General features: G+C 47.2%; 2 protein-coding genes across 2 annotated transcripts; both read right to left on the bottom strand.

Moving 5' to 3' along the window:
* Window positions 1–1,879: 1,879 nt before the first annotated feature.
* Window positions 1,880–2,977, bottom strand: LOC111067219 (kelch-like protein 7). The gene has a single exon (XM_022356275.2). The coding sequence runs from the start codon at window positions 2,975–2,977 to the stop codon at window positions 1,880–1,882; it is 1,098 nt and encodes a 365-aa protein (XP_022211967.2).
* Window positions 2,978–7,827: 4,850 nt separating this feature from the next.
* On the bottom strand, window positions 7,828–10,807 carry LOC111069100 (GPI ethanolamine phosphate transferase 1). The gene is made up of 2 exons (XM_022358997.2): window positions 9,981–10,807; window positions 7,828–9,912 (listed from the first exon to the last, which is right to left on the bottom strand). Exons 1-2 carry the CDS (start codon window positions 10,741–10,743, stop codon window positions 7,982–7,984), a joined length of 2,694 nt encoding a protein of 897 aa, XP_022214689.2. The 5' UTR covers window positions 10,744–10,807; the 3' UTR covers window positions 7,828–7,981.
* Between the last annotated feature and the right edge of the window lie 1,388 nt (window positions 10,808–12,195).

The raw sequence follows: 12,195 nt of genomic DNA, 5'->3' as shown, positions 1-12,195 counted from the left end.
TTGAAACAATGGGCCAGCCATAAAGTTTGCCACCAAATAGTTTGCCAACCCCTCCCAATCCCCCTATCTGCTCTCTTTCATTCACCGTTCATCCGTTCATCCGTTTAGGGGTTGAGTAATGGAACTTCAAAAACGCAGCCCGCCGCAAAACATGGAAAGTAAAGCCGCTTTTGTTTGTCATGGATGTATGAATATGTATGTATGTATGTCTGCATGTATGTGTGTGTTTGTAATTTGAGTGTATGAGGAGTGTGATGGCAATTAAGGGGGCACAAAGACAACCACAATAGGATTATCAGTTTGTTGCAACTGGCAATAAGCGGCAATGAGTAATCAAATGGGATTTCCTGTTCTAATTGTTATGGTTATGCTGTAGAGGCGAATAGGAGACACAAAAGGCTATGTGGATATGAAGCTGGAGCTGTAGCTACAGAATACTGAAAGTGGATATTAAGTTGGGGGAATGCTTGGGGGTGAAACTGGGGTTTTGAGTTCAGGGAGGAAAGCCTCGTCAAGAGTTGATGTAACATCATATTCTCTGTGCCATAGAAGATGATTTAATTAATCGTTAAAATTGTGTAAGTAAATCTCAGAAATGGTTTAATTTCTTGTACTTGTCTCAACACACACATTTAAAGCTTGCCCCACTTCGTCGTTTCATTGTGCGCCCCTCTGGCCGCATTAATCGACTTCTGATTCTTTGCGCTCAGCTTGTAATTGGCACTCATTCATCATATTCAGCGTCAATTATTACGGCAGTGCAACTGCCAGATGCATCTATCTTCATTTGCATTTACAGGGCTCCAGCGGCTACGCCCCTGAGGATGTTGAAAAGGAACCAAAAAAAAAAAACAAAAAAAAGAACAGAAAGTCCTCCATAATCTGAGGCATAATCTGCAGTAATTGATTTATCGCATGGCGCCTCAACGGCAGACAATTAAATTATGTTGGCCGAAAAAAAAACATGGAACTTTGTTACTTTTATTTGGGTTTTTCACTGGGCGGGTTACGGGTTGTTAAGCAAACTGCAAACTGCAAAAAAATAAATGGAGAGAGGCAAATCAATTGCATTTGTATTATTGTATTGTTTTAATTCACCCGCTCGCAATTTATGAATGCAGGATAATGGTAAAGCAAAGGTACACAAAAAGCTGAACAAACATTTGCATTGAAATCCGGGCAAAGCCTCGAATAAGTCCGTGAAAAATGCAGTTGAAATAACAGACGTAATGCATTCGAATCCATTTGATTTTTTTGTTTTCTCATTTCTGTTGTTAATTGTGTTGTATTTTTTAACAAAATATTTTGATTATGGATGTCTGTCTCTCTGTCTGCCTGTCGGGTTGATTTCCCCTAGTTTTTTTTTTATATTGTTTTTCCATGGTTTTTGGTGTTGTTTAAACATATTTTTTGCCATTCCTTGTAGATATTTTTTTGGGTTTTGGGTTTTGCGCGAAAGGCAGTGCAATCCTGACAGCCAGGGGCATTGACATTTGCATGTGTGATTGTATTTTGTTTGCTTTTCTTCGCATTCCAGTGCCCTGTGTGTGTGTGTTCGCGAGTGTTGAGCAAACAGAAACACGTCCAGCACGAACAAACCCCACGTACACGTATGTATCGAGCAAATGCTTAGTTCATAAACGTTGACAATTAATTCAGCAAAATGGCAGCCATTCAACTAATTGGAAACGCTTAATGCGAATGCGAAACCAAAGCCCAAACGGCCAAACGGCCAAGCGGCCAAACGGCCAAACGGCCGTTGCGGACTAATGAAATTATTTGTAGCAATTATATGGGACCCCAGGGTGTGTTTCATACACATGCACGAAAAGATATTGGGGTGGGAGGCCCCTTGTGTGCCGCTTGGATTTACTCCGATTTATTTTCTCAACAGCAGTGCACTTTGACAGCAGGGCATCGTCCAGCCGCTAGTCAAGTACTTTAGAGACTTGGAATAGCTGGGTCCAGTCACGATGATTAGCTCCAGATACTTGTCGAAGGTCGTCAGGTCGAGGCAACGCCACTGTGGACAGGCGCAGTTGTGATGATGGGGGATCCTCATATTGTAGACCCATTCACGCCTAGTCGGCTTCTGCTGCGTGTTTCCTGCATAGAGTGCCTCATCGATCAGGGTCTGAACTGCGGGAATGCTGTGCAGCTCCTGCAGCTCCGCTCTAATCGAGCTAATGCACTGATTGGTCATCAGGTGAAAGCGGACTACGGCCATGATGCTAGGGGCATGCTGCTTGCGCTCTGGCCAATCGTGATGCAGCCAGCGCACCGCACTGTAGTAGATCTCCAGCTCAGAGTTGACACACATATTGCTGTGGTCCAGTATTTCGGAGACATCTGCGTGGTCCAGCCGGAGGTACTCCTCCGTGGCGACAGCCATGAGGAAGAAGCGCTGCACGCGGCCCAGCATCAGGTTCTGCAGCTTGCTCTTCCTGTGGGGCAGACACTCCAGATAAATCTGAAAGGCGATGGCATCGGTGACGAATTTCTCCTCGTGAAAGAGACTCCACAGATGATCCAGCAGCTGCGGCATCTTCAGGTACTCCGCGGCCAAGTAGAGCTCAACAATATCTTTGCGCTGCAGTTTATAGTTCTCGTTGATCATCCATTCGTAGGCGAGCTTGAATCCCGTATAAGTGACATCCTTATGCGCTATAATTACGCCAGTCGGGAAGTGCAAGTCTTTAGCAAATTCCGTACAGGTCTTAAGCACGATGAGATGGCAGAGGATTTTGTGTCCGCGGACATAGACATCGACGTCCGTGTTCTGCTGGTGGGTAATCAGGCGATTCATCTGATGTATGATGTGCGCCTTGTACTCATTTTCGGAACACAAATGCTGGATAAAGTCCTCAGTTCCCTCTTGGAAGCCCATTTCCCTCAGCGAGCAAGCGGGTATTGGCGTCGAATCAATGCATTCTCCTTCACTCTCTGACTCTTCAATCGATTCATTATCCTGATTCATCGCTAAGCGAGATTTTTTTTACAGCAAAACTATTTTGTTGTATGTCAAAGTTGGAGAGTGAAAAATCATAGCATATTTATGTTCGTTCGGCAGTGGATTTGCGGCATTAAAAGGATCATTTGCGGCTGGCAAAAGCCGCAGGTAAACAACACTTAAACTGCATTTAAGGATTGCCCCGGACATGCCGCATTTAGGATTCTAATTCCTGGCAGACCAACTTTGGGTTTTAAGTGCCCCGAGGCTGAAGCTGAAGCTGGGCGCCGGCTGAAGGGCTTAGTTTGGGCCTCCGAGTGCGACTGTGTTTATCTATGGCCCGGCCAGGGCCAGCCGCCTGGAGTACCCTCGCTCATCCGCTTGTGCGCTCCTCACGTCCTCGGCACTCCATCACCTTGGCTCATATTGGAGCCACCGCAAATTCCAGTCATTACATGCAACGATTGTGAGCTGGCCAAGATTTTATGTACCAGCAACAAACAAGCAAGTCGAGCAGACGGCCCAAACATACAGGCAGTCAGAGCGGACAGAGTGGGTGAGTGGGTGAGTGGCAGTGGAACAAGACATCTGAGGATTGGCAGATGCTTGGGTTGGTGGGGCCACAGGAAAATTGAGCTTAAGTTGCAATTAAGCAATTGCCTGGCCGACTGGACCGATACGAATGCTGATGCTGCTGCTGTTGTTGCTGCTGCTGCTGCTGGTGGTTGGGATACTCCTGCCGCTGGTGCCACTGAGGAGGGCTAATGGGAGCTACCAACCCAAGTGGCTGCTAACTCGCCTTTCAATGGATCGCCGACTCCGATTCAGACTCTCACTCTCAGTCTCTCTCGCTCTGCCCTGCCCTCCCCACCCAGCTGCACATAATGCAAAACTGCAATGAAATGCGGACAGCTGTTGCGGGGCTTGTGGCATGAGTGGCAATGCCTTGCGATGGGAATTTTGCTCTTCTTCTCTTTTCTATTTATGTGCAGTTGCTTTCCAATCACCAGCCAGCAAACTTAATACAATATTTAAACCACAAACGTAGCACAATGTAAACCAAAGTAATCTCGAACTCGGCTCCAGCTCCAGCTCCGGCTATGGCTTGGCTTTCTCTGTGGCAAGTGGCACAGCTTGCGGCCAACTACAGAGAGAGAGAGAGAGCGAAAAAAAAAGAAAGGGAAAACAATTTCAGGATTGAGGCAACTTCGCGTTTTTTAAGTAGAAAACTTTTTCCCTTACATTTGGCCATGGGGCGTGGGCGTGGCTGCAATGAAGCTTAGAGTGTGCCTCAAATGCAGTTCAACTGCGTGTCCGGCTGGGAATTGTACAGGTTTTTGATGGACTGGGACCTGACCCATAATGGAATATCCGCCATATACTCGAGCTGGCAGCAGCACTCGCATCGCAAATCAATTTGGATTGAATTTAAGCTTTAATGCGGTTGTCTGCAGTCAGCCATCAAATGGAGAGGACTGCCACTGCCGTCCAATGAATTTCAAATTACCATAAACAATTGAATGAGCGCCAAAAAATATACTCGTGCATCCTGCCTCCGCCCCTATACTCACATATGCACATACACACACACACGCACAAGCACTCACACACACAAATGCTAATCAGCGCTGCTCTCTGAGCTTTATGCTCTTCGGTTTATTTGCGTTGCTCATACGCAGTGTGGGTCGCCGACGCCACCGCCGCCGCCGCTGCCTCATCGCTAATCCCGGCACGCAGCATCAATAAGTCAAACACGTCAATGGCAAGCAGTGCAAACGGCGGAAAGCAGCCAGTGAAACAATAAGCGACGAATAACGGGGATAGAGGGAAAGAGAGTGAGTGAGTGAGTGAGTGAGAGGGGGGGAGAGACAATAGAAGAGACAAAGGCCAACAATTTATTGTTGCTCAATGTCGCATTTATCATCACTTTATGCCACTTAATCGAGTCCTCTCGCTGCGTCCCATTCGGCTTTCTGGCTGTTTCCGCTCCGCTCCCCCCAGAAGCTGATTTCAATGTTTATCCTCCTCCCAGTCCGGAGGGAACTCTGTTGTTTGCTTATTGTTTTTCGACACACATCCGCGCACACACAGACGCACACTCGAGAACTTTTCAGCGTCTTTTTATGGTTTATGGCGCCATTGAATTTTTCGTTTGCTTTCTTATTAAATTATAATTTATATGTGTAGTCGCATCAGACGACAAGGCCCACAACACACACACACGCACACGCACAGGCACTTTGTCAATTGTTTAATAGAAAACAAAGGAGATCTGTTTCCCCCAAGCAGGACGACACATTTTGTTATTTATACATGCGCACGGCGTACTCCATTACGACTTTGAATGTTTGTGTTCAGGTCGGAACTGCTGATGGAAACTGCGATAGTAATATATTAAAGATGCCAGATATCGAATTTCTGCTGGAGTACCTTAACGCATGAGGTTGCTGGAGCAGAGTCTGCCCTTCGGTTTGATGGTGAAATGTCGAATGGAGCTTTCCCGTGTATAATCCAAACTTGTTTGAAACAGTTGCTCTTTTGAATATATATTTTGTTATATGCAAATTGACTATTGCTGCCAACAGAATTATTTACAGATTAAAAGCATTCACTGCTAATCCAGTTTGATAATGCAATTGAAATATACAGCCAGGTTCTCTCTGCTACATATGACTGGCAGCCGCCGACTGCCGCTCCCCCGTATCGATGATATTGCCCAAAAAATTCACTGAATTCAACGAATGCACATGAAAATGTCTGCAATTGGCAAAACAAAACTCTACTAAATGGGCCCCACAAATATTCTGATAATAATTAATTGAACAGCAGTTGGTTTTGGATTTTATTTTGTCGGTTTTTCATTTCATATTTAATGTAGACCATTGGAGGGACTCGTCCGTTAAATCGACAAAAAAAAAAAAAAGCCAGACACACACACAAACACACACACACAAAGAGTATTCTAATTCATTAAATTTGCATATAACTTTTAAGCATATTTGATATATATGTAGATGCATATTTTGTATGGCACATACATACATATGATTCATTGATTTGATACGCAACATTTTAATAGCAAATTAAACTGCCGTCGGGCAGCGCATAATTTGCGTTCTACCCAAAAAAGCAGCGGTTTAAAAATAGAAAAAGAAGAATAGAAGTTTAGTTTGGATTGCCGAGGGATTAGATACCCTTACAGTGTGCAGATTAACGTATTTTATTGAGCATCAGAACTAACGAAAGAGTAAATTTGAAGGTAAATTTTAATCATGCCAATGGTAGCCATAGGAGCATATGGGATGTTCATTCAATGTTGTATACCCAGTACAAGGGTATCCAAACCACATCAGCAACAGCTGGCTAAATTCCATTTCGTGGAATTATCGAATATAAACACAATGAATGCAAAATAGAAACCAGATAAAAAACAATTTTCTAAATTGTAAATATTTGTAAAATCGATTCAATTTTTGTTACATTTTTAAAATTATTTTAATTAACTTCCAAAATGTAATAAGTTCGGATGGAGTTCTCTCAACCCAGATTTTTGGCATATGACAGCTGCTGCCGGCGTGTAGCAATGCGGGGATTTTTCTTTTAATTAAATCTGTGGCCCCGCATCAGCGGTGGCGGTGGCGGTTTCGGTCGCATCGGTTAACCCACAAAAATTGAGAACCCAACTGGGGATCTTACATTAATCATTTTACCTTTCAAATGCATTTTCATTAGGCGTCGGCAAAATTGAAAGTTGTCTCAGTGCAAATGCCGCCGGGAGCCGTGGCTCATTAATAACCGACAAGAAGGCATAATTCTTTGTCTTCATCTGGGTAACATTTTCTTTTCTTTTTCTTTTTTTCCTTTTTGCGGTTTTTTTTCCTTTCCCGCTTTGGGCATTTCGTTTCCACGGAAAATGAAGATGCCAAAACGTTGACAGGCTGCCGAATCCCGTTGATGTTCCGAGCACACCACCTACAGGGCGACGAGGGGACATGCAATGTGGTATAGTGACCAACTAACGACATTCCCGCAACAACTTGCCAAAAAGAGAGTACCTTAGTTTAGCCCGCCCGAACTTTTCCAATTAAATCCGTGGCAAAAGCTGTGGGTGTGGGGAAACAAGCAAAGTTCTAATGAGTTTATTAATCAGCGATAAATTCGGCCGCGTATGCATATGCAGGGGGAATATCATCAGCAGAAAACCATTGCGCTAGTTGTCATAATTTCTTGTCAGAGATGTTTTGGGTCTTACAGACAGCAGTCAATCGGCTGCAGCAGAGTGCTGCTCTGGCTTAAGGCCAAGTCTGTAAGCCAACGTCCAGCAAATGGACATTCTAGCCAGCAGATTTCTCACTGGAGCTAATTAATGTGCAAAGTGTCAATTAATCAATCCGGCGGTCGATCAATCCAATAAATCCAGAAATCCAATGCCAGTCAGAGAGCTAAAATTACTCTCGGTCCCCCCTTTTTGGCGCTTTGAGTTTATTGACTGGATAACACTCAACAAGCTGTCGGAGCTGGCAATGGCAAATAACTGGCGACAAAGGCTCAACGGAAACGGCAAAAAAAATAAGCAGAAAAAATAAGCAGAAAAAAAAGCAGAAAAAAATTACATCAAAGGGAACGAAACCAAAGCTCCCTAAACGTTTGGGAAAAGCTCATTTAATCAACCGTTGCCCTGGCAACACCCCAGCGCAATGGGTAAAGGGAAAATGCCAACTAATTATTATGACAAACATCAAACATCCGCCTCGTTGGCCCATTAGAATACGGGTATTATGGCTTAAATGCTCAGCAAAATGCAATTGAAACGCTTTCAATGGGATATGAGATGATTATACATTTTAGCCGCTGTGTAGGGAGAATCAAGCATGAACTAACAAAATAAACATTTAATTTGATTTAACAATATTTTCGTTGCATTTAAAAGCAAACACTTAACACTGGATCCCTTCGGCATCAAACTGTGGATAAGTGGGGGCAACAGGGTTTCCCTGCATAATCACCTGCATTACGATGGGTGGCTTGGTTCTAGGGGCCTTGATGGCAATTAAGAAAGGACTTGATAAAACAGGAGCAGCCCAGCAGCAGGATCACAAGAGTGTTGGTCAGGAGGACATGATCCATTGAGCGGCGCATGTCCCGCCAGGAGCCATCGTTGCGCACATAGAAACAGAAATACAAACACATGACATCGCTAATCAGGAACATGCAGATGAAGATGGCACGGCTGTTCTTTCGGGCGTACGCCGAAAATGTGTACACGCCCGACATGATGATTATGGATGGAATCAATATCTTGAGTATGATGAGGGCGGTCATTGTGATTGGAGGAGAGTTGGATACTAGCAGGCGGGAAGTGGTCGGCTGGAAGGCGAAACTGAAGAGCCAGTGTCCGGATCCGAAAAAGGATACGTAGAAGTAGAGCAGAATGAAGGTGGCATAGCGGTAGCATAGCTTTAAGCTGTCCAGTGCCGTTGGGAGAGTTTCTACATCTTTCTGTAGAGTCTCGTTTTCATTCCCGTTACTCGCCTCAGGTTCGGGCTCCGGCTCCTCTTCTATTGCCTTCTTCTTGGCTTTATTGATCTCCGAATGAATGTGTTGGCCCAGCAGGAACTCGGTGATCAGCATTTGATTGAAGAGCGATCCCGCCGAAAGGGAAAGCAGCGCATGAACCACAATCAGGTTGAACGAAATCAAATGTAGCCGGCTGAGTGGGGTGTCCGCACCGCTGTATGGCACCGACAGGAATGCGTAGGCGAGGAAGGCCCAGAAGGCCACCTCTAAGTACAGTGCAACCTGCAGAGTATTCTCGCGGAGATAAATGCCGTAGATTCCAATCAGCAGAATGCCCGAGTTGATCAGCCAAACGTGCATCGGATGCTTGTGTCCCAGTAGCCATGGCAGGAACACGGCCAGACACATGCTGAACCCCAGAATATATTCGCTGGGTATCAATTTAAATCTGTAGTTCTGCTGGACAATGAGAAAGCCACTGGGGAGCAGAACGGCCGCCAGCCAGAGGAAGAACTTGAGTGTGGGTCGACGGAAGCCGCGCCGATTGTAGGCAACCACAACAGCAGCGTAGAGCAGGCCCACATGGCGGTTCATAAATGATGTCGTTACAACCAATCCGGCGGGAATCACTGTCCAGGCCAAGTGTGTCAGCGGGTAGGGAATGGAGCGGCCATGCAGCGGGCGTTCGGCCAGGGCCATCGTCCAGATGCCGATGGGCAGCAGCAGATAAAAGGCCGTCATGCAGGGCACCCGTTGCAGAAGCAACACACATCCGAGCGCGATTCCCAGCAGGACCATCAGAGCCGTCATCCATGTTTGGAGTCCCATCTTCGGTTGCGGGTTCGAGTCCGGGTCCGGGTCCGAGAATGAGCGCGTCAGCCACACCGCCAGACAGAAAAGCCAGCCCAGAAACGAGGCACCCATGGCCACCAGCAATGGGGTTCGATAGTAGTCCTGGTAGTAGTCCAGGCACTGCCGCGCACGCCAGCACGTTTGCAGGAGCAGTTGCACGGCCGTTTTGACGTAGCCTCTCGCCATTAGCTGCTCAACTTCAGTGGGCAGGCTCGCGGTCCGTGCCGCATCCAGTTTCCCATATTTGGGTAGCCATTTGTGGAAGAGGCTGCGCTCGTGACGCAGCAACACGCTCCTGGCCTGTGACAGCAGTTGCAGGACATTCAGCAGCAACGACTGCCGCTCGTACTCCACGCTCACATTGAGGTAGCCCAGGGGCAGTGGGGCTCGGTTGTTTATGGGCGGCGGTAGGCCAATCAGGGCTGACATCAGCGGCGCCAGTTGAATCTGGTTGAGTTCCTGCAACGGCAGCTGCAGTCCATGCGCGTTGGCCGTGAAGCTTTGCCCGGTGTGGGGTCCTTGGCGCTTCACCCCGGCACCCCACAGGAAGAATGGCATTTCTTTTTCCAGATCAGTTCCACCGCCATGGAAGCCTGCAACGAGAGCGGGAGCTGTAGTTGTCTGCAGTCACCCTTTGATGTCTCAATTACACATTACATACCCATATCGGCCATGCCATGATCGGATGTCATCAGATAGGCAGTGCGACTGTCGTTGAATGCGCTCTCAAAGAGCTCGTAAGCCTTTCGAATTTTCTGCTGTGTGGCATGCAGAGTTTCCCGGAACTCTGGTCGCAGCGGCGTGAACCCGTGCCCGACCTTGTCCAGCTCCGACAAATACACCAAAAACACCGCCTGCGTGGCATTGTGCAGCTGTCTGATATTTTCGTCGCTGGTCAGAAAGTTGCGTGCCTTCTCGTACACCCAGGCATCGGTCTTAAATCCTCCAGCGAAATCCGTTTCGAATCGCGGCGGCTCACCCCGGGAACGGGTGAAGTAATCGGCCACCGTTTTGGGCACCCAACCGATGGCGATGCGGCTGCGATTGAATACCGAGTCGAAGGGCGTGGGATTCCACATGAAATTGGTGATGGCCGTCTGTGGATCCTCGGTGAAGCCAGCGAACATAGCAATGAGTCCGGGTCGGGTCATTGTCGGTGCGAGGCCACTCGATATACCGACTATGCCCTGCTTCTCGAACAGCTGCTGGATGTGTGGCACCCCGCTGCAGTTACCCGAGAAGAACGACTCTGCCCGCAGGCCATGGGCAATGAATACCACCAGTCGATCGGCCGGCGGCTGCAGACCCAACTCTGGCAGTGTCTTCTGCGGCTCCAGATGCGCCACAATAGTTGATTGAAAATATATGTGAATGATGCAGCCAAGCAGCAAAATGTGCACGACCAAAGCCTGAAGTTCCCACATTTTCGTAGCGCCTGATCAAATATTCGATGTGTTCAGGTTCCGATCTAACTCAAAACTCAGTGAATACGAAATAAATTTCAGAGAAGCTGCGATTTGAACTGCTTTATCTGGTCAGAAGTGTGAAGCACTCACATAGGGAATTTTTCCTTACTCTGCTTGGCCCTTTCCATCTGCCGCTTGATTTGTGCGCTGGCAGCAAATGTGGCGCGTTGCTTGATTTGATTTACGCGGCTGCAATTCAAATGAGCTGCAAATTGCAGCAGTTTCTCCGCGGAAGCTTTCCAATTTAAGTCTTTAAGACTTTTGTCGATGCCACGGGGTCCGGACTCCGGACCGACCACGCAAATAAAGTGCCTGCCATAAATTGTCGCGCTGCGACACCATCTTCGACTCTGTCTGCAATTCGTCGTTCGCACCGCTCACCGTTCTGAGGGTTTTTGTGTACTTTGATTAATTCAAACAGCTCACAGACATTCCGTTCCAGGTGATTCTGCAAGCGGGGGGCGAGCAGCAGGTACTTCGAGCGTACTACGCGGGTTTTTTGATGGCCAGACAGACACATAATCTGACAAATTTTGATGGGCGCGCATTTGGCTTTTTGTCGGCAATGGGCTTTAACGCTAGTTAGACCAAATGGGTTAAAGTCTGGTCTGCATCGCTCAGGAGCCAAAAGCGTCTGTGTCTGCCATTTGTCAGCCGAATCCAGGCTAAAGTCTAATGTCTAATGTCTGCTAATGTCTCGGCCCACTGACAGTTGTAAGCCAGTCGACAAATGGCAGGCTGGGGGATGTGCTGTCTGGCCGACGAACTGTCTGACAGACTGACTGACTGACTGACTGAATAACTGGTTCGTTGGGCAATTAAAGGCCTTGTTCTGTGTCTGGCAATGGGCTCATTTAACGGCGAACAAGAGTTAGGCGTTTTATGGTCAACAGTCGCGTGTTTGAAGCAATTGAGAAATTCTATTGAGTAATTGAGCAGCGAAGTCGCTGCAGCATCGCTACGAAAGGCCTCTCCTGCAGGGCGCAGGCGCTCTCTCTTAGCCGAGACTCGAAACTCTCTCTCTGGGTCAGCAACATGTTGTTCTGGACCTGGCCCAATGTGCAATATCACGGGCGGCAGTGTGTTGTGCCGAACAGCACGCTTGCCACAAATTAAACGAATTGTGGCGGCAGCATTGGCAACATTTGTTGCCACAATGACCAGACCAGGCCAAGCAGCAGAAAACGAAACGAAACGAAACGAATAAAATGCCAAATGTTTGTGGTTTGGGGGGGGGCTCTTGAACTCAAACCTAACCAGCTGAGAGATGTTGGCTGAGGACCCAGCTACCCAGCAAATGGCACTCGACATTGCAACAAGAGCTCGTAGTGGGACTAATCTAAGGGAATGCTGATATGTTGGATTTTGAGAGCCCAAAAGAGGAGCTCTTTAAATGGCAAGCACAAGGAC

Source organism: Drosophila obscura, unplaced genomic scaffold (genome assembly GCF_018151105.1).
Source record: "Drosophila obscura isolate BZ-5 IFL unplaced genomic scaffold, ASM1815110v1 contig_150, whole genome shotgun sequence".
Taxonomy (NCBI): domain Eukaryota; kingdom Metazoa; phylum Arthropoda; class Insecta; order Diptera; family Drosophilidae; genus Drosophila; species Drosophila obscura.
Note: the sequence above shows the minus strand (reverse complement) of the source record. Positions and strands in the feature narration are given on the sequence as shown.